The 25,324-nt window shown below is 38.9% G+C and overlaps 8 protein-coding genes across 17 annotated transcripts in view; 2 read left to right on the plus strand and 6 right to left on the minus strand.

Annotated features, from left to right (window-relative positions):
• The window catches only part of LOC104806107 (probable methyltransferase PMT14), a 4,504-nt gene extending 4,398 nt beyond the window's left edge, over window positions 1-106 (minus strand). The window contains exon 1 of the mRNA XM_010530824.2: window positions 10-106. The gene's annotated coding sequence lies outside the window, so the exon portion shown is untranslated. The remainder of the gene's footprint in view (window positions 1-9) is intronic.
• A 2,090-nt stretch (window positions 107-2,196) lies between these two features.
• Window positions 2,197-5,276, plus strand: LOC104806108 (transcription factor GTE12). Of its 2 annotated transcripts, none has more exons than XM_010530828.2 (10): window positions 2,197-2,379; window positions 2,659-3,411; window positions 3,527-3,578; window positions 3,655-3,845; window positions 3,952-4,012; window positions 4,142-4,225; window positions 4,305-4,423; window positions 4,553-4,622; window positions 4,718-4,869; window positions 4,961-5,276. In XM_010530828.2, exons 2-10 carry the CDS (start codon window positions 2,677-2,679, stop codon window positions 5,141-5,143), a joined length of 1,647 nt encoding a protein of 548 aa, XP_010529130.1. In that variant the 5' UTR covers window positions 2,197-2,379; window positions 2,659-2,676; the 3' UTR covers window positions 5,144-5,276. The 2 variants fall into 2 exon arrangements, with proteins under 2 accessions (XP_010529130.1, XP_010529129.1); XM_010530827.2 differs by having other exon boundaries at window positions 2,198-2,379; window positions 3,524-3,578.
• Window positions 5,277-5,347: 71 nt separating this feature from the next.
• On the minus strand, window positions 5,348-7,473 carry LOC104806109 (eukaryotic translation initiation factor 4E-1-like). Of its 2 annotated transcripts, XM_019201773.1 has the most exons (6): window positions 7,374-7,473; window positions 7,018-7,263; window positions 6,026-6,191; window positions 5,787-5,912; window positions 5,623-5,688; window positions 5,348-5,531 (listed from the first exon to the last, which is right to left on the minus strand). In XM_019201773.1, exons 1-6 carry the CDS (start codon window positions 7,436-7,438, stop codon window positions 5,481-5,483), a joined length of 720 nt encoding a protein of 239 aa, XP_019057318.1. In that variant the 5' UTR covers window positions 7,439-7,473; the 3' UTR covers window positions 5,348-5,480. The 2 variants fall into 2 exon arrangements, with proteins under 2 accessions (XP_019057318.1, XP_010529131.1); XM_010530829.2 differs by lacking the exon at window positions 7,374-7,473 and having other exon boundaries at window positions 7,018-7,354.
• A 2,439-nt stretch (window positions 7,474-9,912) lies between these two features.
• On the plus strand, window positions 9,913-12,730 carry LOC104806111 (suppressor protein SRP40). 2 transcript variants are annotated; one of them, XM_010530831.1, is made up of 4 exons: window positions 9,913-10,148; window positions 10,882-11,792; window positions 11,904-12,003; window positions 12,397-12,730. In XM_010530831.1, the coding sequence occupies exons 1-3, from the start codon at window positions 10,058-10,060 to the stop codon at window positions 11,994-11,996; spliced, it is 1,095 nt and encodes a 364-aa protein (XP_010529133.1). In that variant the 5' UTR covers window positions 9,913-10,057; the 3' UTR covers window positions 11,997-12,003; window positions 12,397-12,730. The 2 variants fall into 2 exon arrangements, with proteins under 2 accessions (XP_010529133.1, XP_019057319.1); XM_019201774.1 differs by lacking the exon at window positions 9,913-10,148 and adding an exon at window positions 10,330-10,421.
• Window positions 12,713-13,833, minus strand: LOC104806110. The gene is made up of 4 exons (XM_010530830.2): window positions 13,617-13,833; window positions 13,312-13,531; window positions 13,149-13,194; window positions 12,713-13,015 (listed from the first exon to the last, which is right to left on the minus strand). Exons 1-4 carry the CDS (start codon window positions 13,741-13,743, stop codon window positions 12,935-12,937), a joined length of 474 nt encoding a protein of 157 aa, XP_010529132.1. The 5' UTR covers window positions 13,744-13,833; the 3' UTR covers window positions 12,713-12,934.
• Window positions 13,834-14,260: 427 nt separating this feature from the next.
• On the minus strand, window positions 14,261-15,697 carry LOC104806112 (60S ribosomal protein L32-1-like). Of its 2 annotated transcripts, none has more exons than XM_010530832.1 (4): window positions 15,587-15,697; window positions 15,417-15,518; window positions 14,724-14,905; window positions 14,261-14,572 (listed from the first exon to the last, which is right to left on the minus strand). In XM_010530832.1, exons 2-4 carry the CDS (start codon window positions 15,504-15,506, stop codon window positions 14,443-14,445), a joined length of 402 nt encoding a protein of 133 aa, XP_010529134.1. In that variant the 5' UTR covers window positions 15,507-15,518; window positions 15,587-15,697; the 3' UTR covers window positions 14,261-14,442. The 2 variants fall into 2 exon arrangements, with proteins under 2 accessions (XP_010529134.1, XP_010529135.1); XM_010530833.2 differs by having other exon boundaries at window positions 15,417-15,521; window positions 15,587-15,691.
• A 309-nt stretch (window positions 15,698-16,006) lies between these two features.
• LOC104806113 (phytochrome E) lies at window positions 16,007-20,885 on the minus strand. The gene is made up of 4 exons (XM_010530834.2): window positions 17,812-20,885; window positions 16,915-17,713; window positions 16,525-16,806; window positions 16,007-16,357 (listed from the first exon to the last, which is right to left on the minus strand). Exons 1-4 carry the CDS (start codon window positions 19,838-19,840, stop codon window positions 16,105-16,107), a joined length of 3,363 nt encoding a protein of 1,120 aa, XP_010529136.1. The 5' UTR covers window positions 19,841-20,885; the 3' UTR covers window positions 16,007-16,104.
• Window positions 20,886-21,273: 388 nt separating this feature from the next.
• LOC104806114 lies at window positions 21,274-25,033 on the minus strand. Of its 6 annotated transcripts, none has more exons than XM_010530838.1 (7): window positions 24,973-25,033; window positions 23,611-23,858; window positions 23,296-23,426; window positions 23,133-23,217; window positions 22,512-23,039; window positions 21,895-22,232; window positions 21,274-21,756 (listed from the first exon to the last, which is right to left on the minus strand). In XM_010530838.1, the coding sequence occupies exons 2-7, from the start codon at window positions 23,795-23,797 to the stop codon at window positions 21,598-21,600; spliced, it is 1,428 nt and encodes a 475-aa protein (XP_010529140.1). In that variant the 5' UTR covers window positions 23,798-23,858; window positions 24,973-25,033; the 3' UTR covers window positions 21,274-21,597. The 6 variants fall into 6 exon arrangements, with proteins under 6 accessions (XP_010529140.1, XP_010529141.1, XP_010529142.1 ...); XM_010530839.1 differs by having other exon boundaries at window positions 23,611-23,855; window positions 24,973-25,031; XM_010530840.1 differs by lacking the exon at window positions 24,973-25,033 and adding an exon at window positions 23,993-24,940 and having other exon boundaries at window positions 23,611-23,855.
• Between the last annotated feature and the right edge of the window lie 291 nt (window positions 25,034-25,324).

Raw genomic sequence — 25,324 nt, forward strand, 5'->3', positions numbered from 1 at the left:
CTCTCTTTCCCTTCAGATCTCTTCACTGACGAGTGACGACTAGGATTTTAAAAACCTTCGATTTCGGTGATGGAAGAGTTGCTAAAATATTGACTTCCAATACTTTGAGAATGATTTGATTGATTTTACTCCACGCGGCTCCCAAGTTTTATTCAACAAAATAAATATATAAATGATGAATATTATATATGTATATACAATAGTATTATGTTCGATCAGAATTTGACCTGCTTTAGATTTTATTTACTATCATAAGATTAGTAAATCCACGTCTAGATTTCGTTTTTCCCGATCATTCTATCAGCATCTAGATTTTATTTATAAAAAAAAAAAAGATTTTTGTATTCAGATCCAAGTGAAGCAAAAATCACCAAATAAAGAAAAAAATGTAAAATTAATTGCAGTTTGAAAACGGTGGGTCCGTTGGAAATAGACAAAATGAAGTGGTGCTTGAACTAATTTCCATTGTATATTTAAATATTATTATATTTATATAATCTTTTTTTTTTGTATTTGTATTTGTATAATCTTTCTCCCCCACATCGCAAAGATCCTAACAAAAATAATAAAGAAAAGACGCATGTGATTAAAGACAAGCAGTTTCCTAGTAGATTGGTCATAAACCTAGATCCAACGCACATATGCATCTATCTGCGTGCTCAACCATATTTTATTTATATATATATATATTAATGTATTTTTAAATCAGTTTCCGCAGTTGTTGATAGATCACGAAACCCATTTATTGAAGAATTCGACACGTAAGTCTAAATTTCAGTATATTTTTGTCTTAAGTAATTAAATGTTGGAAATATATATATAATGTTGGAAATATATATATATATATATATAGTAATGGTATGGTATGGACGTTAGGAAGTGGTCCTCCTGACAGAGATTGACATTATTCCCTTCGCTCTTACGGCTTTTGCATGTTTCCCACTGCCGACACTCCCAATCTTTCCCCAACCGGTTAAACCGGGCCCCCCATATTAAACCGACTAAACCGGCTCAAGGCGTCAAACCGGTAATCGTTATCGATCACACTAACAGCTTCGAACATCGTTATGCATGCATGAAAATTTTATAGTGCCTTTCCATTCCTTCCTTCAATAAAAGAATTTGCTAAAAGGAAATAAACTTGAATAGAATTTACTAAATAGATAGATAATATAATAAAATATAGAGACAAATCCAAATAAAAACTTAAACTTTATCATTTACTAAAATTCAGTTAAAATTCCAAACTACATAAACGGATAACTTTATCATTTACATGAAAAATAATTTTATCCATCAAATAAATAAAGAAATATCAAACCTTCCACTTCTTCCTCCCTTTTTTTCCCATTTATTAACATCTATTAATTCATGTTTTTTTTATTGATTTATATAATTTAAACAAAAAACCAAAAACTTAAAGTGCAAGATTTAATTCAAGTTAGTGATAAGTTTAGGTTTTATATAAGGGGAATCTCCCAACTCTGTTGGTTTGAGAGTCCCTTTTTGTAAACGAAGTTGTGGATTCAACACCCAGAGTATGGAGATTCTCCTCCTGCCACCTTCGGATGTTTCACATACCACGTGTGTGTTGCAGGGTCATGCGCATGGATTGAGATTAGTTTGAACCTTTGGGCCTAGAATACCTGGTTACCTAAAAAAAATTTACGTTTTATATAGGTTTGTAGAACGTAAGGGGTGTGCTAATGGAGCCATTGCACAGGGCTCCACCTTCAAGAGGACCCATATTAATTTTTTTTTAAAATTGTATATTTTATCATTTTATTTTATATAATTTATTTATTTTTAAAGATTTTTTAAAATATAATTAGAGAATATTAATATTGATTAACATTATTACCATTTAATATTTTAATTTTTTATATTTAAAAAGTAAAATTAAAAAATATTATCACAATCTTGTTAATTTTATTTTTTTAAATCGTTTTCTCTTTATATATAATTTGAAATTTGATATCCTAAATTAAATTAAGAAATTTATAGATTTGTTAGTTACTTTTTATTTTAGTTAATTTTTTAGTTATTTTTAGTTAAATTAAAAAAAATTTAAAAATTATAATTTATAATTTAATATTATAAATTATGTGGTATTGGTCCCGAAATTGTTTGGGAGGGCGATTGGATTTGTTAAATCTAGGAAGACAGTTCCGAAGATTTAGCGCGGAGAGTAAAAATGGAAACACGTAAAGTATAAAAATCTATAAACCCTAAACCCTAATCATTTATTTGACGCTATTCTGGTTCCTCAAATCTCATATCCTCTTGAGTTCTCTCAGTCTCTGTTGATTGTTCCCGGCGAATTCCCGGCGGGATCCGATCTCTTACCTCGACCGTCCTAAGTTTGTCGCAATCTCACAGGTACTCGCGCTCTCTCTATGGCCTCTCGCTCTCTGGGTTTCGATTGTCAATCTAGGTTTCGTTCGTTTTTTTCCTGAATTCTCGCTTGATCGTTGAATTAACCGCTCTGTGTGCTGAAAATCTGGAAATTCTCCGAATTATCTCTTCTACTCTTCCGCCCAAGTTGCGGATTCTGTGAATCGCTCTCTCCTGCCATCTCCGACGAGGATTTGCCTTTCGTCGGGGAGAACGCTGAAACATTCTTCTTGTTTTGAAACTCTATTCATCTACTTGTTCTAGGTTTTTCAGAGTTTGAGAATGGGCGGTCTCAGGAAACTGAGGATCAAGTTTCGTTCCGAAGGTGCTGAGAGAAGTTTCCATAAAGTGGCGATTATCAATGGCTGCAGCCATAAGGAGAAGAAAACTGAGCAGCCAGCCGGTGAAGATATCTCTAGCGCCAATCGCTCGAGAAAGCGTGGACCCGAGGAACTAGATGAGTTTCAGACAAGGAAGAAGCAGAAACTTGTCCGCAATGTGTTTCATCAGTGTTCTTTGCTGCTGAAATCAATCAAGGAGCACCGATTTGGATGGGTTTTTGCTAAACCCGTGGATCCTGTTAAACTGAATATTCCCGATTACTTCTCTGTCATACCCAAGCCAATGGATTTCAGTACGATTGAATGCAAACTTGCGAAGAACGGGTACAATAGCAAAGAAGAGTTTGCGGCTGATGTCAGATTAACCTTCTCCAATGCAATGCTGTATAATCCTCCAGAGAATATGGTTCACCGGATGGCGAAGGAGCTAAATGAGATTTTTGCGCTCAGATGGAAATTACTGCAGAGGAAACGCAATACCAAATTGTTTGAGGTTGAAGTTGATAGTCCAGGACAGAGCAGACATCAAACAGTGGCATCCCCTAGAATCTCTCCTGTCTCGTCGTCGAAGCCAGTGGAAGAGAAAGCCAGAAAGGTTCCTCTTTTGTCGAAGCTGGTGGAAGAGAAGGCCAAAAAGGCTTCTCACTCTGTAAGTCCAACAGACATAGCAACTAAGGTAAGATTTCTGAACAAAACCCTCCCCTGCACTTAACAAATGGAGATTGCTCTGTATTTTTCTGAATAACTTTCTGACGATATGTTTATTCGTTTTCCTGCTGGGGCTTAAGAAGCCGGATCAGGGCCAGTTTGCAACCAGATTGATTGTGGAGCATCAGAGCAAAGGTACAACCGTAAAAGTTGCAGAATTACTCTGCTTTTTGGCTCTGGTATTGAGCTAATCTGCTGGAAATCGATGTAGTTGCCAATGGTTGTGGGCAACATGATCTTGCAAATGGAGCCCCGAATTTTTCTGCCCGGAAATGTGGTTCATGTGGCAATACTGCTTGCATTTGCCTCAAGATCAGTACCCCTTCAAAGAATTGTCCAGAGCTAGATAACACTTTGGCGAGATCCTGCAGAGATAAAGAAAGTGAAGCTTTTTCGGTAGCGGTATATATGGACACTCCACCTTAGCTTTGATATATAATTCCTGTTATCTTGTGTTTAGTATCACCATCAGCCATATCGGAACTCACTGTGACTCTCTTTGAAACAGGAATGTCAGGAAAAAAGCACTTCAGATTCACAGCCTAGCAAGTCAGATCCACATTCTGATGGTGAGGGAACAAAGTCTTTTTTTTTCCCTTTCATTTTCATGTAATGTACTTGTAATGTTCTTCTATTTCTGTAATAACTTGATCCGTAACTGAGCATTCGATACGCCTTTGAATTTTGTTTGAATGAAGGATGGGTGAGTTCAATGGAGGAGGAAAATGGTTGCCAAAGTTCTCAGCTTCAGAAACCTTCAGACGGCCTTTCATCGGACATAGGTGAGGATTGTTCTTGTTAATGACTTTGAGTGACACTCTTGTTTAGTTTGGTTTCTTAAGATTTCTCTTCTGGTTGCAGATTTGAAGACTACAACCGATGGTGCGCCCTTATCTCCAAAGGCTCTTCGTGCTGCAATGCTCAGGTGCCGATTTTCTGACACCATCATGAAAGCCAAACAGAGAAAAGCTCTTGCTAATGTAATGATTTCTTCTCCTGGCATCGATCCCATCACAATTATAAATATTAATCAATGGCAAGTTTTTATCTGTGTTTGATAGGTTGCAATACGCATATATTCCTGAGAATCCTGTTCTATCGCCCTGCAGGGTTGTAGCAGTACTGATCTGATCAAACTACAACAAGAGAGAGAACGGCTAGAAAGAATGCAGCAGGAAGGTATTACTGCATTCACATGTGACACTGGAAAAAACAACTTGCTTCTCCACCTCTATTTGGGTTCTCTAAAATTTTGGGCATTTCATAATAAGCAGAGAAGGCAAGAATGGAAGCAGAGAAAGCAAGAATCGAAGCAGAGAAAGCGAGAATCGAAGCAGATGTGAGAGCAGCCGAGGCTTCTACACGGAAGAAAAAAGAAACGGAGTTGAAGATGGAGCGTGAGAAGCAGCGGCTTGCTCTACAGAAGGTGTTTTTACCATTCTTCACTCAAAAAAGTTTCTTTTTTTTTTTAAAACAAAGAAAGGGTTCTCATATGGCTTGTGTGTGTGTATATACAGATGGAAGAAGCCGCCAAGATTGAAGAAGAACACAACCGGAGGGTGGAGAGAGAGATGGAGAAGCTCATGAGCTCTACCTTTCCTCGATTGCTTGAGAAGTTGGGTCTGTTCATGAAAGAAGACGACATTGAACCCGACTTGTCTGTTTTGGTTGTTGATTTAGAAGAGGGGGAGATTCTTTAGAGTGAACTGTAACAACTCTATTGCTCGCTCCCACGCAAAATTTTGAAACAGTAACTCAGTTGATTACCCTGATGGAATATATATGTATATACACACACAATCATTTGGTCTATATATGTAGATTTAAATGTAACTTTCATTTGTCCCTTGCATATAGAAAACTCGGCGTTTGTATATATTGAAACCGTGGTCTATAGGACGACAAAAAGGAAAATGATGCTGTCGAATAAACTGTTAAATGTGATATAAAAAATGTCAGGGAACACATGGCAAATGTGAATGATCGTATAAAACAGCAGTGAAAGGGAAGGGAGATTAATGCTTTTGTCTTGTGTCTTTAGACGGTGTATGCGCTCTTGGCGCCTCTGTCGTGCTTCTTCGCATCCTCCTGAAAACCAAAACCGAAAGACCATTGATCTCAAAAGCAAAATCACCATCACAGCACTTCGACTATGAAGATTATCTGTAGTAGTTCTTACGTGAATGATGAAACATATGGACTCGTTGTAATCTAAAAACTCCTTCCACTGTCTTCCGATGCTTACCTGCAACAAATTTGTATCCAATGGCAAGAACTGAGAACTGAAAATATGTTTTCTCTTATGGTCTTAAGATTCTGATGATATGGGGGTTTTTTTCTTACTTGGGCAGCTTCGTTGGTGGCGTTTTTTGTCCAAAGGGATATCCTTTCTTGTTTTCCTCTGATGTTGACAACCGCTCCACAGATCTCATCCCCATGATCAAATTGTTCTCCAATCAATGCAAGTAACTACAAAGCGCATGAGAAAAAAAAAACATTCGGCGCCAATAAGCTCTTCTCTTCTAGAAGATGATAGAGCTGGGAAGAATTCGGCTACTTAATAAAAGAGTAAAAACCCATACAGTGTAGAGCCAACAAGTATCAGACTTTCCCTTGGAGAAGGTCATGGTCCACTTCCCTCCATTCGCGCAAATAGGATCCTCCCATTTTGGTTCGATTTTGTGTTTGAAACAGTAGAAATCGGCTCCGTGGGCCAACTTGCTTGGATGGCGTATGTTATTGTACAGGCTGCAAAAGCATGAATTGTTTTTGAAACAAACATTCGAAAATATGAAACGATGGAGAATAGATAGTATGAAGAAGCCAACACAAACGCCCACTGATAGAACCATTACCAAACAGAATAAAGAGATGGCACCCTAAACACTAGCATTGCTGTTTACATGCGTAACTCGGAGCTTATATGTCCTGAGAGGTTGCTTGTTCATCATTTGTTGTGTTACCGCATAAATATAAAATATCACAAGAAAAGAGACGACCCTTCCAAAATCTGTAATCTCGAACTAACTCAAAAGATAGCAGGCTCCACTACTAGAGTCAAAATTCTTGTAAGGCCCAGCAGACAGACGAGGAAATACTGTGGTGTAACTCTCATCCTATAAGAAACCATAGGAGATAGTGTGTCTCTCCTGTAGCGCAGGATCTTAAAGCAAACCAGCTTGTGATTTTATAGACCACTCAAGTTGGCCCTCACTGAAACCACCAAACAAGCCATTATCCATGACTCCAAAACAATCCACAAGCAGGTATCTAGAATAAAAACGCATGGCTTCCACGGAAAGGAACGATTTTTATGTTCACCAATATCAATTTCTGCTCGGATATCAGCTCAAGTTCAATGATTTTTTGTCATACAGAAGTGCCAAATTTTCATGTGCATACGAGCAAAGGCATGACCAAATCGCAAAACACAGTCAAGACAACACAATAACGTTGGAATTCGATCAACAACAGATAACGTTTTTCTCACAAATTCAGCATTCAACCAAAATATCTACGCAGAAACAAAAGAAAAAAAGGATCGAAAGAGGAGATATCGGGACGGAAATTTCACCTCCAGAACTCCTCGGCAGTAGAGAAGGTGTAAACGGGGCGCAGGGAGCTTCCCCAGGTGACCTGCTTGGATTTTACAGACGGATTATCGAACCAGAAAGTCCATGATTGCTCAAGAGGGTGCGTCTGAGGAGCCGCAGCCTCCGATTTGCGCGTTCCGTCAATGTCTCCATCTCCGTCTCCATCCCCGCCGACGATCTCTCCCTCCTCCGCCTCTTCAATTTCATCATCGGCTCCATCCGCCGGCCTTTGCATAGGATCAGCGTTCGCTTCGTCGCCAACGACAGGTCTCGGAGCGTCTTCGACGGCCATAGCTTCTCCGACAAAAGTAACTGCCTCTCTCCCCTCGACGCCGGCCTTTGCATAGGATCAGCGTTCGCTTCGTCGCCAACGACAGGTCTCGGAGCGTCTTCGACGGCCATAGCTTCTCCGACAAAAGTAACTGCCTCTCTCCCCTCGACCCCTATAAATCTCTTATATAGTGCTCTGACCAATACGTCGTCGTTCTGACTTCGTTTTTTTTTTTTTGGTCTCCGTGACTTTTCACAAAGCTCAATAGAAAAAAAAGTACATCAACCACAATTTCCTTTTTGTTTGTTTTTTTAGGAATATTTAATTTACATTATTAGAGCCAATGGCTTTACAAAAAAAAATGATTCTTTTTCTTTAATAGGGTATATTTAATTTTGGGAATATCGAAATCCCAAGCATGGTCTAATTATAATAAAAACTGAATTAACATGATACTAATATAAGGTCAAGGGCCCATGAAAGACTGAAGGCCCAATAAAGAATTAAAACTCAATAATAGGCCATAAGAAGCCCAATGTATTCGAGCAACGGTAGCCCAAACAAAAAACCCAAAGATCTAAGCCACAATTGGACGAGGCCACATTTTTGGTTGTGCAAAAACTAAATACTATTTTATATAACATCGGAACGGGAGGGTTTCCCCCCTACCGCGTACTGAGCGCGGTTTGAAGGTCAAATCTCAGTTAAAGCTTCGGGGGGTTTGGTTGGAGTCAGCCGAAGACTCGAAGTGGGTTTAGGGTTTAGATAATTTCATTTAAAACCTTATACTTTTTTCTCATCTCAATTTAAACCCTATACTTTTTTTTAATCCAAAAAAACATTGTACTTTTAAAAATTGGCAATTAAAACTCTATACTTTTAAAAATTAGCAAATAAAACCCTGAACGAAAAACAATATTATTTAATGCTGACATGGCATCCTAGTCATCTGTCACATCATCGATCCCTAATATTTAATAATATTAATTAATATAAAATAAAAATAAAAATAAAATTTTAAAAATTATATATATTCATAAAATTATACACATATAATAAACATGTTTATAAAAATTTTAAAATTATATACATATATAAATATATTTATATATACATATATACATATATATACATATGATACATATATATCTATATATGTGTATAATTATTATATGTTTTATATGTATGTGTTATATATGTATTTTTCCCTATGTGTGTATATATATAAATATTTTTATATATGTGTATATATGTATATCATTTCATTATATATGTATGTGTATAATTTTTAAAATTTTATTTTTATTTTTAATATTTTATTTTTAATATTTTATTTTTATTTTATATTAATTAATATTATTAAATATTAGGGATTGATGATGTGGCAGATGACTAGGATGTCATGTCAGCATTAAATAATATATTTTTTCGTTCAGGGTTTTATTTGCCAATTTTTAAAAGTATGGAGTTTTAATTGCCAATTTTTAAAAATACAATATTTTTTTGGATAAAAAAAATATAGGGTTTAAATTACGACGAGAAAAAAGTACAGAGTTTTAAATGGAATTATCCCATAAAAAAAATAAATGTGAAGACATTATTAAATAGCATAGAATACTATGGGAATTTAATATATATATATATATATATAGTTGTGCATGCTATATTCTTCTCCCTTTATTTATTTTAATAAGATTTATTAATTCCGTCTCAATGTGATGATATGATATAATTTGCTAATTTTAATTAAAAATTATAGATTTTTCACAGAAATTAACGAATTATATCCAACGCCAACTCATGGTTTTAATAACCAATGATATAGACTCGCACTTACATGCGTTAGTGGTTTCAAATTTAGTTTTGTTTTATTAAATATCGCAATTTTTCTACCAAAATCCATCGTCTTCGAGAAAATTCAAACAGATTGAAACGGCAAAAAAAAAAAAAAAAAAAACTTAACCACCATGTATCGTTCTAAAATTAATTAAAACCACGTGCCCTATTGTCTATTATAACTCTTTTTGCCTCGTAGAAAAAAAATCTTAACAAAAAAATCGTTAGCAAGATAATCAGAAACCGAAATAAATGCGAATCTTTGGTTTAATTATGATTTAGTTTATCAATATAAACAACATACAATTATGTATCCGTGTGAGAATTAAGATAAGACCTGGAGGCTAATCATTATCTTAGTGAAAGATTTCCAACTAATATAATATAGTTTATCAATATAAACAACATATTGTTGCAATATGACAGTGGACAAATATAAAGTTCGTAAATATAATATTACCAGTTCTATTAGCAATGATTAATTTCAGAAATTTGTATGCCTATGTATATTAGTCACATCATAAAATGGGTGACATTAATATAATATCTATTTAATTAATAGTACAAGAAAAATACCACATTATACCATTTCGACAAATTAATTTTCCGAAAAAAAAGAAGGAAAATAATTATATAAAAAAAAACTAGATAATCCAAAACAATAAATTAGCTTTGGTTTCAGTTATAGGTTTGTTAAAATGGAAAATAAATAAAAAATAATTAGAGAGTATAAATACTAAATTGCAATACCCAGAGTTTCCCACTTGTACGATTTGATTTTCGAAACTTCGCATTTCAGGAAGAAAAAAAATCATCACAAACATTTTTTTTTTTACAGAGAGAGAGAGAGAGAGAGAAGCCACGATCCGCCATAGCTGTAGAGATCCCAACAGGCTTAGAAGAATCCCTTAATCATGCCTTCGGGTGCTAAGAAGAGGAAAGCTGCCAGGAAAAAGAAGGAACAAGCTTCCAATCAAATCACCATCTCCACCAAATCAAACCATGGTACTTTCAAAATTTTTTACACTAAATCCCTTATTTTTTGTGAATTTCACAGCCCGTAATCCACTAGTTTCTGCTTTTGCTTTTTCCGCTTGCCTGTCTGTATCTCAATTATTCAATCACTCGTTAACGTTTTTTATGGTGTTGCTGTCGGGTCCTTTTGAGGTACCTAATTTGATTATCGGCTTCGGTTTGATCTGGGTTTCAGCGGATTCGTTATATATAGGTTACAAACTTCAGATTTTGATAGTGTGATTTTGTGATTCAAGCAAATGGGTATATGATAATTCCTTCCTTCCGCTTCTTTCGATTGGGTTTTTGATGTTTGATTTTCCTGGTTCATTTTATCATATTCATAGATGCTAATGCGTGAGGTCGAATCTCGTTTTGGTTGGTACTGTTTTTTAGGGTTTCTTCTCTCTGCTTGATTGGCTCTAGATTTTGTATCACTTGGGATTGTTTGTTTGGGTTGCTGGATTCACGATTAAAGCTGCTCTTGCTATTCCATATGATCGAGATATTGTGGTTTTTCGGGGTTTTGGCTAATTCTGCTTTGATCGATAACTTTTTGGGTTTTGGTAGTTGTTCATGTCCGGAGATTTGATGGATGAAAATGACTTGATTAGTCTCTATGAGGATAGAGATTAAGTTTCAATTCCTCTTAGGATGTTGTAATGTTTGATTGCTGCCCTTCTATGCTGGCAAGTAATTGGCTTTGTCCTAAACCTTGTTCTAGGAAACGATGATCCGAGAAGCCAAGAAGAGAGGGAGAGTGACAATAGTGTTAATTCCCCGGCATCTCTTGACAATGAGAATAACCATCAGTTCAAAACCATGGAGGAAGAGGAACCTGTGAAAGAAGCTTCTGGATTCATTGAGGAAGACTCCATCAAAATCGAAAAGGAACTGAAACCTGAGAAGAACATAGAGGTCATTGATTCAATCCCTGAACAGGACAAGAGCTCTAGCAGCAGTAGCAGCAGCAGCAGCAGTTCGGATGATGAATCTCAGGAAATTGAGAAGAGAGATGACAAGGAGGCAGGGGACATGGCTGCTGAAGTAATTACAAATTCTTTGTCAAAACAAGCAATTTCTTCTTCTGCTGCTGCAAATGCTCGATTGGAATCAACTATGATCGATGAGCCCAACTCTGAGGAACAGATTCAAATCGAGAATATATCAGAGAAAGCTTCTGTAATCTCAACAGTTGATAAGGTTGTCTCAATCTCAAATGTGGATGAAGAGGAATCGTTACCTAACATATATGAGAATGCGGCCGAAGATTTTTCTCCATCTGGCGAGAATGGAGAGGCTTCTTCAGGTGGAATTGATTCCGACCTGAAGGAAGACGAGGGCAAAATGTTACTGAAGGTATCTGAGGAACAGATTCAGATAGAGAATATATCAGAGAAAGGTTCTGTAGCCTCAGCAGTTGATAAGGTGGTCTCGATCTCGAATGTGGGTGTAGAGGAATCGTTACCTAATGTAAATGAGAACACCGCCAAAGATTTCTCTGCATCTGACGAGAATAGAGTGGCTTCTTCAGGTGGAATTGATTCTGACCTGAAAGAATTACCTGTATCCGAAAACAGTGGTGTTCCTGAAGGCATCAAAGAATCCGAGGTTCCCATATCTCATGAGACAGATGTATTTCCTCCTTACCCTTTATTTTTGTCTGATCTGATTCATTCATTCTTCTTTCCTCCTAGTTACCAAGAACTGAAACTGAACTCGTTCTTGTTTTTTACCCCTTCTCAGGCTCCAGTGAGACCACCACTCGGTATCGCCCGGAGAACATCGTGGTTAAGTTGCTGTGGCTTGTTTGATGTGATAACAGGGTCCAGAAATTAAAACTCGGGTAAGCGTTTCTATAAACTTGTGCGCCTTCACCATTGATTTCTTTCTCTTAAAACACAGTTATAGCTGAACCAGTCAGTATCTGGTCTACCGGCTTCATGAATGCAAATGATGCACTAAGGCTTTATATACTTGATGGGTTCTGTAAGTGGGTTTTGTTCTTCAATGTTGATCACTGATTCTTGCTTGTCGGAAATAACATCTAAAACGGATTCTCTAAATCTTGATAGATAGATAGATATACAAAGCAAATCAAGCTTATATGCGTCAATAATGGCCGGGTTGAACAGAATGATATGGTGTTTCTTGTTTTCTCATATTTAGCAATTCGCCTCTGAATTCGTGATTTGAGTGCATGAAAAGAAAAATCTTTTTATGGTATAATCTGTTGCAGAGCCAACCGTTTTCAGACAATGGAAGGAAGCCGCTGTGGCAGTTAGAGGATCTTCGGTTCCCCTCCTTGTTGGCGAAAAGTCCGAGACTTTACGAAGCATTTTCATGTGAGAATTGCCAAAAAGGTAATTTAGTAGCAGTAAAAAAAGGTACTGTGATTATTAGCAGTTGCAGCTTTTGTGTATTTTGACTCTTTTGTCTTCAGTTACAGCTATTTTACCTTTCTTACATTTCTCTCTTCTTTGTTTTTTTTTCTGGTCGGTTATGTTGTTGGATGTGTGAATTAAGGTTTTAAACCTTATTTGGTGAACTTATAATACATAAAACTTTCTCTCTTTCACAAATATATATTATTATTTTTTTTAAGTACAAGTCCAATCAATCAAAATCCAAACCACACAACACACACATAATATATAAGTTAGGGAGAAGAAGAAGGAGAAAATAAAAGACAAAAAAAAAAGAAATAATATGGCACACCAAATTAACGATCATCTTTTTCTCTGCAATCAAACAAATTTTAGAAGCAGTCGTATTTTTCATGTTCGAGCTCCATAAATGGCGGCTATATATGCAAGTTGTGTTGCGGAGAGTATGATCAGAAATGCCTCCATCGTCCTCTGCCGAAAAATAAAACATCGATCATCATTATCATTAATTATAATACATATATATGTATATATGTATATGTATCTATACATATTACACACACAACACCATAAACTTTAGTGTAGATTCTGGGGTTTTACTCACCAGTCGAGCATTCCTTATCTCGAGTTCAATTTCCTTGCAGCCAAATCTGCATGGCCATAAAGATATATTATATTGTGCAGATCGTGGCTTTTTTTTTTCTTCGGGTGTTGACTTGCGGAACAAGTAACGTATGTCGTGTGTGTGTATATAATGATTTACTGACCCCATGGCGAGGAGGGTGAGTGACCAAGCAATGATTGCGGCGGTGGAGGCCGCCGGAAGACTCGCCGGAGTCCAAGAACGTAGGTGGTTGACGCCGGAGATAACCGACGCAGCTCCGGCGACTCCGGCGATCAATGCGAACGTCACGAAGAATCCGGTGGCCTCATTCCCCATCGGGAAATGTATCGGCGAAAAATGGGCAGGAAGGCTGAAATCCGCACCTAGGGTTTTTGCAACAACAACAAAAAAAGAATCTAAGGTTTTTTGGTAAAGGGTAAGAGAGAGGGAAGAGAAGTATATATATACCGATGACGAAGCCATGGTTGATGGCTTTGTTAATGGCCCATCCTCCGATTCCAAGAACAATGGCGTACATGCAGAAATTCAGCAGCAGAAGGAAAGACGCCACTGGTCTCATCTGTTGATCTGCCATTTCTTTTACTGACAGAAATTCTCTGTCCTAGGTCTTTGTATAATGGTACGTTTTTAAAGAGATTTGAGATGGTTTATACACACACATATATGTACATACATATATATATATATATATATGAAAAGTGTTGGATGCTTTTCTTGGCTAAGGCTGCTTAGGTTTTCTCGGTTGTCAGGTTGTAAAGGTTTTTAGACAGATTTTTCAAATATATACATTGCTTCATTCTTAGGGCAAAATTATCAAAATATTAAAACCTCCTTTGGAAAACTTGATAAGATTCTTAGCTTATTTCGCTTGCTTTAGCACTTTCTTAATTTCTGTGCACGAATATGTTCACTTTTTCATGCATTTAAGAACACCTCCTTGATTGAAAAAAAAAAACCATGCATGACATAAGCATATATAACTCATACCCATTACCAGATCGAATTACTACTACAAATATATATATATATACATATACATATGTATCTATAGTCCTACTATAGATCCAAGTCCCAACCAGAGATAACAGATAGAGGGACCGAAGTTCTGTTTCATATTAAAATTTAAAACCAGACAAGAAGCCCATGTTATAAATGATTCTGTAACTCAAAGTAACACAAACCAGTAATCAAAACTGCCAAAGACAAAAGCAAAGTAGCATCTCTCTCAAAACACCACAAGACATAAAACGATCCTAAATCATAACACTTCACTTCATTCATCCTCCTGGCTACGAAGCCTGGCAAGCCTGTTTGTGACGACAACGTCAAGCTGAGCAGCTCTCTCCACAATCTCCTTTCTCTTCTTTGTCGAGACATTGTGAGCAATCTCGGCACAGTAAGTCCTGAAGAGCCACCATCAAAAAACCGGTAAAGACCATATACTTCACCATAATAGATCTAGAAATATGATCCATTCAAACGCTGGCTGTTTCTTGTGGCACATATCTCAGAGGGTATTCAATAGTGCAAATAGATCTAATGCTTAAGTAAAACCTGTTGTGCATCATCAGTAGCTCGAGCTCGCTTGCATTGTGGACCACGAATTTCTTGAATCCGTTGGGGAGATAATGACGGGTTTTCTTGTCGGACCCGTAACCGATGTTGGGCATCAAGGTGCATCCCTTGAACTTTCTACGAACCCGAGAATCAATACCCTTTGGCCTCCTCCAGTTCTCCTGAATCGAAACAGGTGTCAAATGACAGAATGTTTAAGAAACGATGATCTACATATCTTATGACAATTACCAAATCAACAAAATAGAAACATCCTAACGAGGGATTAAAAAAAGCTAATGATCACCATGGCAGCTTAAGCTTGACCCAGACTGGGTGTCAAAGAAACTATCATCGTGTCTGAATGTAGAAATAATTCACAATAACACAGATGAATATATACCACTCAAACACTTTAGAAATCAAGGTACATGATTTCCATAAACCATAGTAAGAGTTGAATCAGATACTATACGTCACTCACCATATTGCATCCAAAAGATGCAACTAAGACTGGGGCGACAAATTTATCATCATATCCAAAAAAGAGAGAAAAAAGCTGGATTCTTCAGAAGAAGAAAAAACAGTCTGTTGAACAAAGAAGCAGTAAAGAGACATGATTTCCGTGTGCATCCAGAGAAATTTCGACGAATAAATCGGTATAAAAAGAGACATGAATTCCAAGTTCAGTACCTTGACGGAGATTTTGCGGTCGCTCTGAGGCCTCTTGAACTTCTTGACCCTCTTCTTCACGATCTTCTTGTCCAGCAACGGGACCGCCATTTCTGCTCCTCCCTGCTGAGCTCAAAACGATTCAGCAAATAACTAAGAATCTGCTCATATGAGAGAGAGAGAGATCTTACGGTGATCTGATTTTGCGAGCTTCCTCCGCCGTCGAGCTCTGGCTATGGAGAATTAAGATAGTCCTTATAAAAAGGAGACGCTAGGGTTTTTTCCGTTCGATGCATTTGGCCAATGGTAAAACTGTAATTTTGAGAAGAAAACAGATATAGTAAGCAAGATCAACGGTTGGATTCCGAAGTTGTCTTTTTAAACGATTATGGACCATTCGATGCAGAGAATAGCTTTCTCGAAACAGGCCCAAATTCAGTTAGGCCCAAACATTAATTGGGCAATGTTTCACTTAATGGCATTTCCGTAATTGACCACGTTGATCGATGCTGACGTGGCAAGAGAAAACTCTCGTCGGTAATGGCATTTCCGTAATAAGCCTCCACGCCGATGGTCAAGGTCAACCACCTAAGACGTCAAGTCTTTGGAACTCTTTCCGAACCGATTTGCAGGCAAAACTCCACGACAGTGACTTATTTTATGCAACAAGCATTATGGAACAAAGGGGAGAGATGATGTAAAAGAAATTCTAAGTGATTTTGCTAGAACCAGCTTCAGTTCTCATGTCTGTATCTTCTTCCTTGGCTGTCCTAAGTTGAAGATCCACACAGAAGTAACATGTGTCCTGTTCTCTGACATAGTTGACACGACCATTCATTCGCTCCAGCAGTTTCCTTGAGAAGTTTAGCCCTAACCCATCAGGCGAGCTCGATATATCTCCACCACCCTCAAACATATCCGACACCGTCTCTGATGGAATCCCTTTCCCTGGATGTATCATCCTGCATAATGGGCATTCACCATAACTATACCACCATACATGCAGGTTTCAACAATGGTCATGGTTGATGAATTTGCATCAAAATTGGACAAGAAAGCAAAGAACTAAAGACCCATCAAAGTTACAGAGGAGTTTTAACTGAGATTTGTCTGAAAAAAGTGTTCTTACCTGAACTGCAGACTGATATAATGGTCACTGTCACCTACAGATGAGATTTTGATCTTTACCCACCCATCTGGAAATGGAGTGTGATTCACTGAATTGCGCAGAAAATCTGTGAGGATGAGTTGAAGCCAAACTCTGTCGCCATAGAGTGGAAGAGCTTTGATCCATTCAGGGACCTCGAGCTCGAGCTGTAAGTTCTTCTCGTCCATTAGCTCCTTGACCTGGCTGATGACTGTGTCCAAAACCCTTCCGAGGAAGAACTCCTCCACTTTCATCTTCCACTTTCTGTTTCAGCAAGAACATGATGTCAGATTCAAACTGTAACGTTACAGGAAAAAGATTTTGTGTTTCTCCTCCTCCTCCAATAGGTTTTGTTCTTTCAGACATTGTTACCTTTCCTGAATGTTTCTCGTGTCAGTTCCCTCGATTATCGTTGCAATCTGTCTCTCACAGGCATAGCTATCCTCCAGAAACCGCTTCTGGTTTTCTGACATATCGGTTGCTTCGAGAAGTTTATGCGCAAATCGGATCCCGTTGAGCGGATTCTTGATTTCCTGACATATGTAAACCAGCTCATTGAGACTCTTGAGATTCTCTTTGTTTTCTTGCCAGCTTCCATCCGATTCTCTGTCTATAGTCTGCAAGAAGAAGAAACAGCCGAGCTTGTTCCCTTCTGCATTAGTTCTTCTAATGGCCGTCAAGAACGCCTCGAGGTACTTGCCATCCCTGCTGAAAAACCCCACCAGCGATTTCTCCGACCCTTGGCCTGTAATCCCACGGTACAGCGAAATCTGGACTTTTGTAAGAGAATCCGGATCTTTCACCTTGCAAATGCCCCCGAAAACTTCACCGGGGAGCATTTTCCCGATAACCTCGTGCTTTGGCCAGCCGGTAAGCTTTTCCATGGCTGCATTCCATTCTGAACAGCATGCATTCTCATCTGACCCGAATATCGGCGGGATCAATGGATTGGGACTTTGAAAGATAGTCCTGTAGTCCCCTTGCAGTCTTATGAATTTATCCGTCATTGTTTTCTCGCCTGTGAGATCTTGGCCGACAAAGCAAACACCGATGATCTTGTTTGTGTAATCCCGACTGGTGCAAGCATTGACTAGAACACACACAGCAGAAGAATCCGGCTGCCCGTTCCTGAATCTTCTCAGCTTCAACATCACGTTTTTGTCCTCCTCACCTGAGAAAAACATATGCAAATGTTGTCAGAAGAAGAAAAAATGGATAAGAACTCGGGAAAGCTTTGTCCGAGGAATCATGTTCTTGTTTGTATATCACCTTGTAAGGCTCTGGAGAGAAGAGTTTCAGCAGCTGGACCTGAATCACTTCGAACAATGTGATTAGTCAGAGACTTCCCCATGGCTTCACTAGCCAGCAGCCCTGTCAATTCCGAAACTTTAGGGTTCCAGCCATTGATACAGCCGGATGAATTCACCCCGAAAATGGGCGCAGTTGCCGTTTCAATCAGCCTAACCATTTCACACACGAAGGAAGTCAGCTTGTTCACGTCTTTCACCATGGCATCGCTCGGCATTAGCCCGGAAACTGACCCAGACCCGCCCTCTTGCACATTATTCTGAAACGTCTCTCTCAATATGACCTGCAGGGAGTGAATAGCATTGATCTCCGAGATTTCCCACGGCAAGCTCCGTCTTTTCACCACTTCGAGAAATGCCCTAAAGGATGACCTCGGTTGCATCTTTTTAGCATCGTCCTTATCCAGAAGTTGATGCTTGGCTCCTCCCCATTGGATTTCATCCGCGGTATGTGACCTGAACCAGAACAAGAAATCATCCAAACTTATCCGGGCAGAGGCCATTCCACAAACCGCATCTCCAAGCGAAGCGGCACCACCATAACCTGCATCTACCAAACTGACAGTGGTCAACCCGGTGGAATCACCGTGATTCTCGAGCATCCAATTGACGAGATCCTTGACCTGTGACTCGTTCGGAGTCACACCCGCTAACCAGCACTTCCCCTTGTAGTACAATGCAGCTCCATCACACTTGACAATGTCCATTATACTCGGAGACTGAGTCACAATAGCCGAAACCGTATCACGGAGAAGCATTTCGCACAAAAGGGTCTGCGTTTTCAGGACCTTCTTCTCGGCTAACCGAGCAGCCAACTGTAGCTCCATATGCAGTTGCAGGCCAAAGGCTTGCATCAGGAACTCGCAAGCATATCGGATGGGGAAGGCCACGTATTTCGGTGAAGTGTGGTGACCCACTACCAGACCCCAGAGCTTGGTCAAGTCCTTGTCTTTGATCATGACTGCAAGCACAAGAGAAGCTATAGAGCCCATGTTAGCCATGTACTGAGTATGGCAACTGTGTGGTGATCTCAGCGTTGAATTGACTAAACAGACCGCCTGGTCGAGTTCCTCGCTCTGAATGATCCTGACCGGTGTCGCTCTGCAGTCACAGATCATTCGGACACGGTTCTGTCTGAACAAGAAACGCGCCGCCTGAGGAATGTCGGTTGCTGGGTAGTGTAAGCCCATGTAAGGTTCCAAATCAGACCTCCTGATCTCAGACACAACTTCGCCATGATCATCTTCATGGAATTTATACACCATGACCCGATCATAACCTGTAAGCCTCTGCACATCCTCCACGACTGTATCGCACAAAGCACCTATGTCTCCCCCCGACAGAGACTGCAGCCTAGAGATGGCCCGTACGGCTAGTTTCTGAGATTGAACCGCCCCTGCAAGCATCGAGGCAGGGTCTCCGGATTTAGTGGGCTCCAAATCAATCACGATTCCCACATCGATTCTGTGAAGTATGGCGTGAAATGGCTTCAGGGTCGTTCTAGAATGAACCAAAATCGGATTCAACAGCGAAATATCCGCAAAGGAAGCAGCTTTTGCCAAGGAAGCGCCAGAAGACGGCTCGAAAAGTGCTCTTGCATCGCTTCCGATCAAGCCCTTCACATCTTTGAACTCGAACCCACTGCCATGAAAGCTCGAACCCACACACAGATCAAGCATCTCGACACAATTCTCGCTGCAGCCCAGTATCCGGAAACCAGATTCCTCCACAGCAAGCATGCAGCCAAACGGCTGGACAAACCCACCCCTCTGGATTTTAGATAAATAGGCCGTGATCTGTTCATCAGAAACAGTAAGCGGCGGTGAAATGATCCATTTTGAGTAGTCGAATGACTTGCCAGAAGAATTTGACTGATCGAACTCGGCCAAGATACCGGCGTCGGCTGTGTACTGAGCAACATTCCGGTCGGGTCTGGAATTTCCGACGGGCTTCATGTTGCTGGTAGCAGATGCAGAATCATCGAACCCCATCTGGGCGTGCGAGATTTTATGAACAGACGATCATGTCGATGAAGAAGAGGAACCGAGAAAGCTGATTCTTTTTATCATATGCAGATAAGAGATTTTTTCGGATTCGTCCTCTTCAGATTCTCCTGCCTTTTTTGTCTGCCCTCAATTGCTTCCCTGCGTACATTCGGACACTTTTCTCTGTACTGTTTAATCTTCTTCTTTTTTTTTCTGTTCTCATGAACCATGTCGGTCGGATGATGACGCAGTCGAACAAAAACTGCCTAATATTGACAAATTGTGCCGATTCAAAGATAGAAAAATCTAACCGAATCGACCGGTTCTACATGGGTCGTCCGGTTTAAAGCTCAAAAAAACCGGTTTAGTCCGGTTCTTACATCGGTTGTTCTTTAACCAGAACGAGCGTCGGCTAATAAAACTGAAAAGCTGCTGCCCCTGTTCATAAATTTTCCTGTCCTATCACTGAGAAAAGAACATGTGGAGATTTAACTACAACCAAAATCAAACGCAGTGGATATTGACGCGGACAGCGTTGGATTCATGCATGGAGTAACTATCATATATACCTTTGAAACCAGTACTGTACGAGTACGGACATTACCAGGAACTGAGACTGATACAAGACATGGAACACAAACAGAAGCAACACACATCTATGATATGAATGAGAGCATATGTACATTGACATATACAACCTCCTTTCTCCTAATCATTTCTTACAAGAAGAAACAATGGGAAGAAACAGACAAACACAGAAGGAAGGTTACCGATGTTGGAAAGGTTACTTTCAATGTGAATAAATTACATGGCTTGGTTTGGAGACACAACAAGAACATTGGAGAAAATGAATCAGAAACCATAAAAGCAAAAAAGAAGATGTGTATATATATATATATATATTGCTATGTATGTATCAGAGATGTATGTATAGATAGTTTGAAGGAAGTATAGAGAAGCAAAAATTGATTGACATACCTACTCAGCTCATTCCTTAACCTTATAATATTTAGTAAGGTTCTTTGGATGATCTGCACATAAGGCATGCAAAATCATGAAAAAACTTTTAATAGGGAAATTATATTATACCATACTTTAAGCCACAAGCCATTACCCATATCCCCTCCTCATATGTATGTTACCTATTCTCATGGCTCCAAAGCCGAGATTCGAAAGGGAAAAATACCTTGGCTCAGTACCATCAAAATGATGCCTAGAAGCTATAAACCTGGAGTAAAAAACGCATTCTTCTATGATAAACAAAATTATCTCCACGACTAACCTGCGGTACTTTTCTTTCATTTCTAACATTTTCTCTGATCAGCAAGTTTGGATCACCTAAAGATTTTCTCATTGGCATATGATATCAATGCCCGGAGTATCAAAAGGTAACGAATAACATTGTAAGAGAAGTCCAAAAACAGATGCAAAAGAAGAGCTCTGAATATGCAAAAATTGATTTCACACCAAAACAGTTCATATATACAAATCCAGTATCTAAGCTTCAGAAACTGTACATTTAGAACAACGTTCCTAGAATCTATCTTCTTGGCAGAGGAGAACCAAGCAATAGAATAGGATAAAGACACACTAGGGTTTTCTATACAGAAGGTTCTAAAAAAAGTAACCAAGAAGAGCTTACTTACTCTACAATCACTGAGATTATTCTACGGTTAAGTAATTAATGAGCTACTGAGAAAATAAAAATTAAAAATTCAGAATCTGCACTCAAGGAAAGGTATAGAGGAGACAGAAGGGATTTCTTATTCCTTGTTACCGAATCTCCTGGCAATGATAGGCCGGACATCATCGGCATCAGCCAAAGTCTCTAAGAAGGAAAGTAAAGAAATTAGGCCATCATCAGTTGGATCATCATACCAACTTTTGATAGGTATCCCATTGTTTATTTGCAATCTGTATACCTGAAAATGACCAAAAAAGGAAAAAGTTTTCATGGTCAGAAGGAAAATGAGAAGGGTCCCCATGCAAAAACTCAAGAATGAACTTTTACGGAATAAACTCCAATCTGAAATGTAAAGGGCAAGGCCTCGAGACACTACCTGCGGACAGTTATCGACAATAGCAACTTTTGCGAGATCAAGACCCAAAACAGTTAAATCCTTGGTGTAAATTCCATCTGAAAGAATGCATGAGTCACGATAAAAACGTTGAGATATGAACTTTCCATCGGGGTCCAATATATCTAGAAGCTGTGAGGCATAGGTGCTGTGGCTTGCCGTGAAGATAACAACATGAAACAATTCTACCACCCTCTCCAAGAACCTGTAAAGGTGAGGCCTCTGTTTCACATATACTGTGTTCTCTTGCATATTGAAAAAGACTCTGAAGGTAAAGTCTGCATCGTTGCAGGGTTCCAGAGAGGAATGGACCAGGGTTTCTGCATTTTAGATTAAAATGTTCGGTAAGTTGGGCAGTGAAAGACGGCAAACATAGAAGAGCTACATCATATCTTTCTGTTTGCAACTAACTTTCGAAGACATTATGAATGCCTTTCATACTACCCGAGATAGAGCAGATATTCTTTAAAATATATCAGAAACATGCCCAGGAGTCCAAATTTTTGTTTCTAAGGCATGATTCAATATAACAACTGTTAAGATGAATAAATTCGTGATGGGGGGCTATTGTTGAAGTTTAGACTGAGTAGGGTCCATACCATCTAAATCAAGAACAAGGGTCACAACCTTCCTTCTTTGGATATCCCTTGGCTGCAGATCAGGCCAATAATTCGATACAACATTGGATAGTTCCGGCTGATTTTTTATAAAAAGTTGCGGGTCAAACTCTTCAGCTTGCTCAGCTTCAGCATGAACCTCCGATTCCGCATTGTGGGAACTTCTCCAATTGTTTTCCAGAAATAAGTCATGGTTATCAACATTAATCCTGCTGTCTTCTTCATCTGACTTGATATCATCTGTGCTTGTTGATCCATCTTCTAGGTAAGGTAATAGCATGTACTGCTCAGCTACATCAAGCAAAACACTTGGCTCTGGAAACATATAATGAGGCAAAGGGCTTATCTCGGCGAAAACGTCATCAGCTCCATTCTCATTGAACGGTAAGCTTGCAATAAGCACATCAGAAATAAAGAAATCCGAAACATTGCAAGCTTGATTGTCTAAGGAAATTTTGTTGCCGCTCTCATCAGCTCCCCACCCGGCCAACTCCCACTGCGCAATGTTTCCTGCCAAAAGCATAAAGGGAAATGACATCGATGAGCTTAAGTAAGTGTTCGATCAAAGCCAACTTAGATCCAAACTGTACCAGAATGGCATACCAGGATCAGTTTGAGCATCCAGTTCATCATTCAGAACAGGCGAAAATATTGTCTCCGAGTTTGAATTATAATTACAAGTGATTTCCTGCACATGAATGCATACATTAATCCACAAAAGAAATTAAGCACAAAATCTAACCAGCTTCTTTCACCAAAGCTTTACCATTTTTTCTGCAGATCTGGAACCATCAAAAGGGGACGCAAATGCCTGAGACTGAGATCTGTTTTCGACGAGCATATCTACTGGTTCATTGGTTTCGAAATCCCGGGCAGGGGTATCCAAACCTGAAGAGACTAACAGAAACATCAGAGGAGGGGATATGATCAGTAAAACAAATTGATAGAACAAGAAGAAAAAGATGAAAACCACACCAACCATCGAACAAGACAGAAACGAATTTACTAAGCAAAAAAAAACCATACCATGGGACTGTTCAAACAAACAGAGCAAATACTTAACCTAAGGAATCGAACCTACCAGAATCATGTTGTTCACCACCATGCAAAGTATGAGTTGCCGTGGCTGAATCTTCTGGTTTCACCACGGTATCGCACTCAGAGGATGAATTTCTCGATATCACGTTAGGTTTCTTACAAACACCAAGAACCCTTTTTTCTCTTGAAGATCCCTTGCTTATTTTGCTCTTCATTTCTAAACATGGCATTTGCACTGTACCTAGGACAATAGCAACCTCGGATCGAGCACATCGGACGCAACAGAACCTTCTGGAGATCAATCCAGCAGCAAATGTTGCAAAACAGAGACAACAATCATAAGCAAATTGCAAACTTCAAGTCTGAAACTCAAAAAGCAAGAAGGAATTAAAGACAATTAACTCAATAAATCAAGAGAGACTAACTGTGAAACTTAACCCTCGGAGTGAAAATCAAATGGAACAGAGAAATGCAATGGTCAGCAAAATCATTGGATCCATAGAATTCAGAGCTTAACACAATCGATCCAGGCTGAACAAAATCAAGAAGCTTGCTGAACCATCAGACTAACCTACTCCTTGCCTCTAATCAAATTAAAAACGATATGAAATCGGATCGTAAAAGACAATCAAGTAGACAGACAAAACACAAAGTCAAGCAGGGAAAACGTGAACAAATCCTAAAGAAAACCCTTATTACTTTCACAAAGCGGCCTTTTTGCCAATATGGTGAAGACGTAAACGAATCAAGCAGGGAAACAAAATCAAAACTTCACATTCTTCTAAAAATGGAATTCCAACTCAGAAAGTCGGAAAAACCCTACCAAAAAATCGAGATAACGTTGAGCACAAGAGAAACAAAAATCAAATAGGCTCGTAAAACGGAATCAGGGGTTTTGTGTTGAGTTCTATGGGTATAATTCAGCAATAACATTCAAAGTTTCCTGAGATTTTCTCTCTAGTTTTCCTAAAGATCCTTCTGGAACAACTTCTGCTGAGCCAATAATAGAACCAAGTTGTCTTCTTTCGCCAACACAGCCTATCCTCAAACGTAATCCGAACGACAACTATATCAAAATGAGCGCGTAAGCGAAGAACCAAAAAGAGAAGCAAAACCCAAAATCAAAATCAACCAAAGTGAACAGAAACCTAGGAAACCCAGGAAAACAATCGAGAAAATTCAGCTGAAAATGGCAGATTTTGAAGAATTCAGCGATCCTCACAATCATAGCAGCAAAAAGAACGGGAAAAAAAAACACAAACACCAGAAGGCGAAATCGAAATCAAACAGTACAGATGAGGACAAAAACAGTAGAAGTAAAATCAAACAAAAAAAATAAAAAATAAAAGAAGAAGAAGAAAGAAGTAGATTGTGCTGGAGAAAAAAGACGAGGAAGAAGACCAACCTGAGGAGCAGGAAGTTCCTTTTTTTTTTTCCTCCGTCTCTGTGGGTTTCTCTCACATAACTTCCACGAACGGTCAATACAGAGAGAGAAGCCGTATGACGATTCTTATTGGACGAAATGGACGGCTGCGATCACTTCTCTTGGTGGGCGCTTTTCATCCTCTAGGATTCCGCCACGTGTACATCTTACCCAGCTCAGCTACTCGCCAGTATCTTTCGACGCGTGTTCATCTCCTCGATTTTTATTTATTTTTGTTTCCATTTTTTCCATGCTTTTCTTCAATATTTCTAAAAAATACCCCAAAGTATACATTTGCCACAAAAATAACCACAAGAAATTGTGCGATCGAAAA

This window comes from Tarenaya hassleriana, unplaced genomic scaffold, assembly GCF_000463585.1.
Source record: "Tarenaya hassleriana unplaced genomic scaffold, ASM46358v1 Cleome12, whole genome shotgun sequence".
NCBI lineage: Eukaryota > Viridiplantae > Streptophyta > Magnoliopsida > Brassicales > Cleomaceae > Tarenaya > Tarenaya hassleriana.

Excerpts from the sequence above, each read along its gene's own strand:
- LOC104806108 (XM_010530827.2), top strand. The coding sequence starts at position 2,677 with ATGGGCGGTCTCAGGAAACTGAGGATCAAGTTTCGTTCCGAAGGTGCT. Across the intron at positions 4,424-4,552 it reads AGAGAAAAGCTCTTGCTAAT|GGTTGTAGCAGTACTGATCT; the intron begins GTAATGATTTCT and ends ATCGCCCTGCAG. Across the intron at positions 4,623-4,717 it reads AGAAAGAATGCAGCAGGAAG|AGAAGGCAAGAATGGAAGCA; the intron begins GTATTACTGCAT and ends CATAATAAGCAG.
- LOC104806109 (XM_019201773.1), bottom strand. The coding sequence starts at position 7,438 with ATGGCCGTCGAAGACGCTCCGAGACCTGTCGTTGGCGACGAAGCGAAC. Across the intron at positions 7,264-7,373 it reads AACGCTGATCCTATGCAAAG|GCCGGCGGATGGAGCCGATG; the intron begins GCCGGCGTCGAG and ends TCCTATGCAAAG. Across the intron at positions 5,532-5,622 it reads CCATATGTTTCATCATTCAC|GAGGATGCGAAGAAGCACGA; the intron begins GTAAGAACTACT and ends TTTGGTTTTCAG.
- LOC104806111 (XM_010530831.1), top strand. The coding sequence starts at position 10,058 with ATGCCTTCGGGTGCTAAGAAGAGGAAAGCTGCCAGGAAAAAGAAGGAA. Across the intron at positions 10,149-10,881 it reads CTCCACCAAATCAAACCATG|GAAACGATGATCCGAGAAGC; the intron begins GTACTTTCAAAA and ends ACCTTGTTCTAG. Across the intron at positions 11,793-11,903 it reads CCATATCTCATGAGACAGAT|GCTCCAGTGAGACCACCACT; the intron begins GTATTTCCTCCT and ends ACCCCTTCTCAG.
- LOC104806110 (XM_010530830.2), bottom strand. The coding sequence starts at position 13,743 with ATGGCAGATCAACAGATGAGACCAGTGGCGTCTTTCCTTCTGCTGCTG. Across the intron at positions 13,532-13,616 it reads CAACCATGGCTTCGTCATCG|GTGCGGATTTCAGCCTTCCT; the intron begins GTATATATATAC and ends CAAAAACCCTAG. Across the intron at positions 13,195-13,311 it reads CTCACCCTCCTCGCCATGGG|ATTTGGCTGCAAGGAAATTG; the intron begins GTCAGTAAATCA and ends ATGGCCATGCAG.
- LOC104806112 (XM_010530832.1), bottom strand. The coding sequence starts at position 15,506 with ATGGCGGTCCCGTTGCTGGACAAGAAGATCGTGAAGAAGAGGGTCAAG. Across the intron at positions 14,906-15,416 it reads ACCGCAAAATCTCCGTCAAG|GAGAACTGGAGGAGGCCAAA; the intron begins GTACTGAACTTG and ends GTTTCGATTCAG. Across the intron at positions 14,573-14,723 it reads CTACTGATGATGCACAACAG|GACTTACTGTGCCGAGATTG; the intron begins GTTTTACTTAAG and ends GTGGCTCTTCAG.
- LOC104806113 (XM_010530834.2), bottom strand. The coding sequence starts at position 19,840 with ATGGGGTTCGATGATTCTGCATCTGCTACCAGCAACATGAAGCCCGTC. Across the intron at positions 16,807-16,914 it reads ACGAGAAACATTCAGGAAAG|AAAGTGGAAGATGAAAGTGG; the intron begins GTAACAATGTCT and ends TTGCTGAAACAG. Across the intron at positions 16,358-16,524 it reads TATATCAGTCTGCAGTTCAG|GATGATACATCCAGGGAAAG; the intron begins GTAAGAACACTT and ends CCCATTATGCAG.
- LOC104806114 (XM_010530838.1), bottom strand. The coding sequence starts at position 23,797 with ATGCCATGTTTAGAAATGAAGAGCAAAATAAGCAAGGGATCTTCAAGA. Across the intron at positions 22,233-22,511 it reads CCTTGTTCTTGATTTAGATG|AAACCCTGGTCCATTCCTCT; the intron begins GTATGGACCCTA and ends TCTAAAATGCAG. Across the intron at positions 21,757-21,894 it reads TTGTCGATAACTGTCCGCAG|GTATACAGATTGCAAATAAA; the intron begins GTAGTGTCTCGA and ends GGTCATTTTCAG.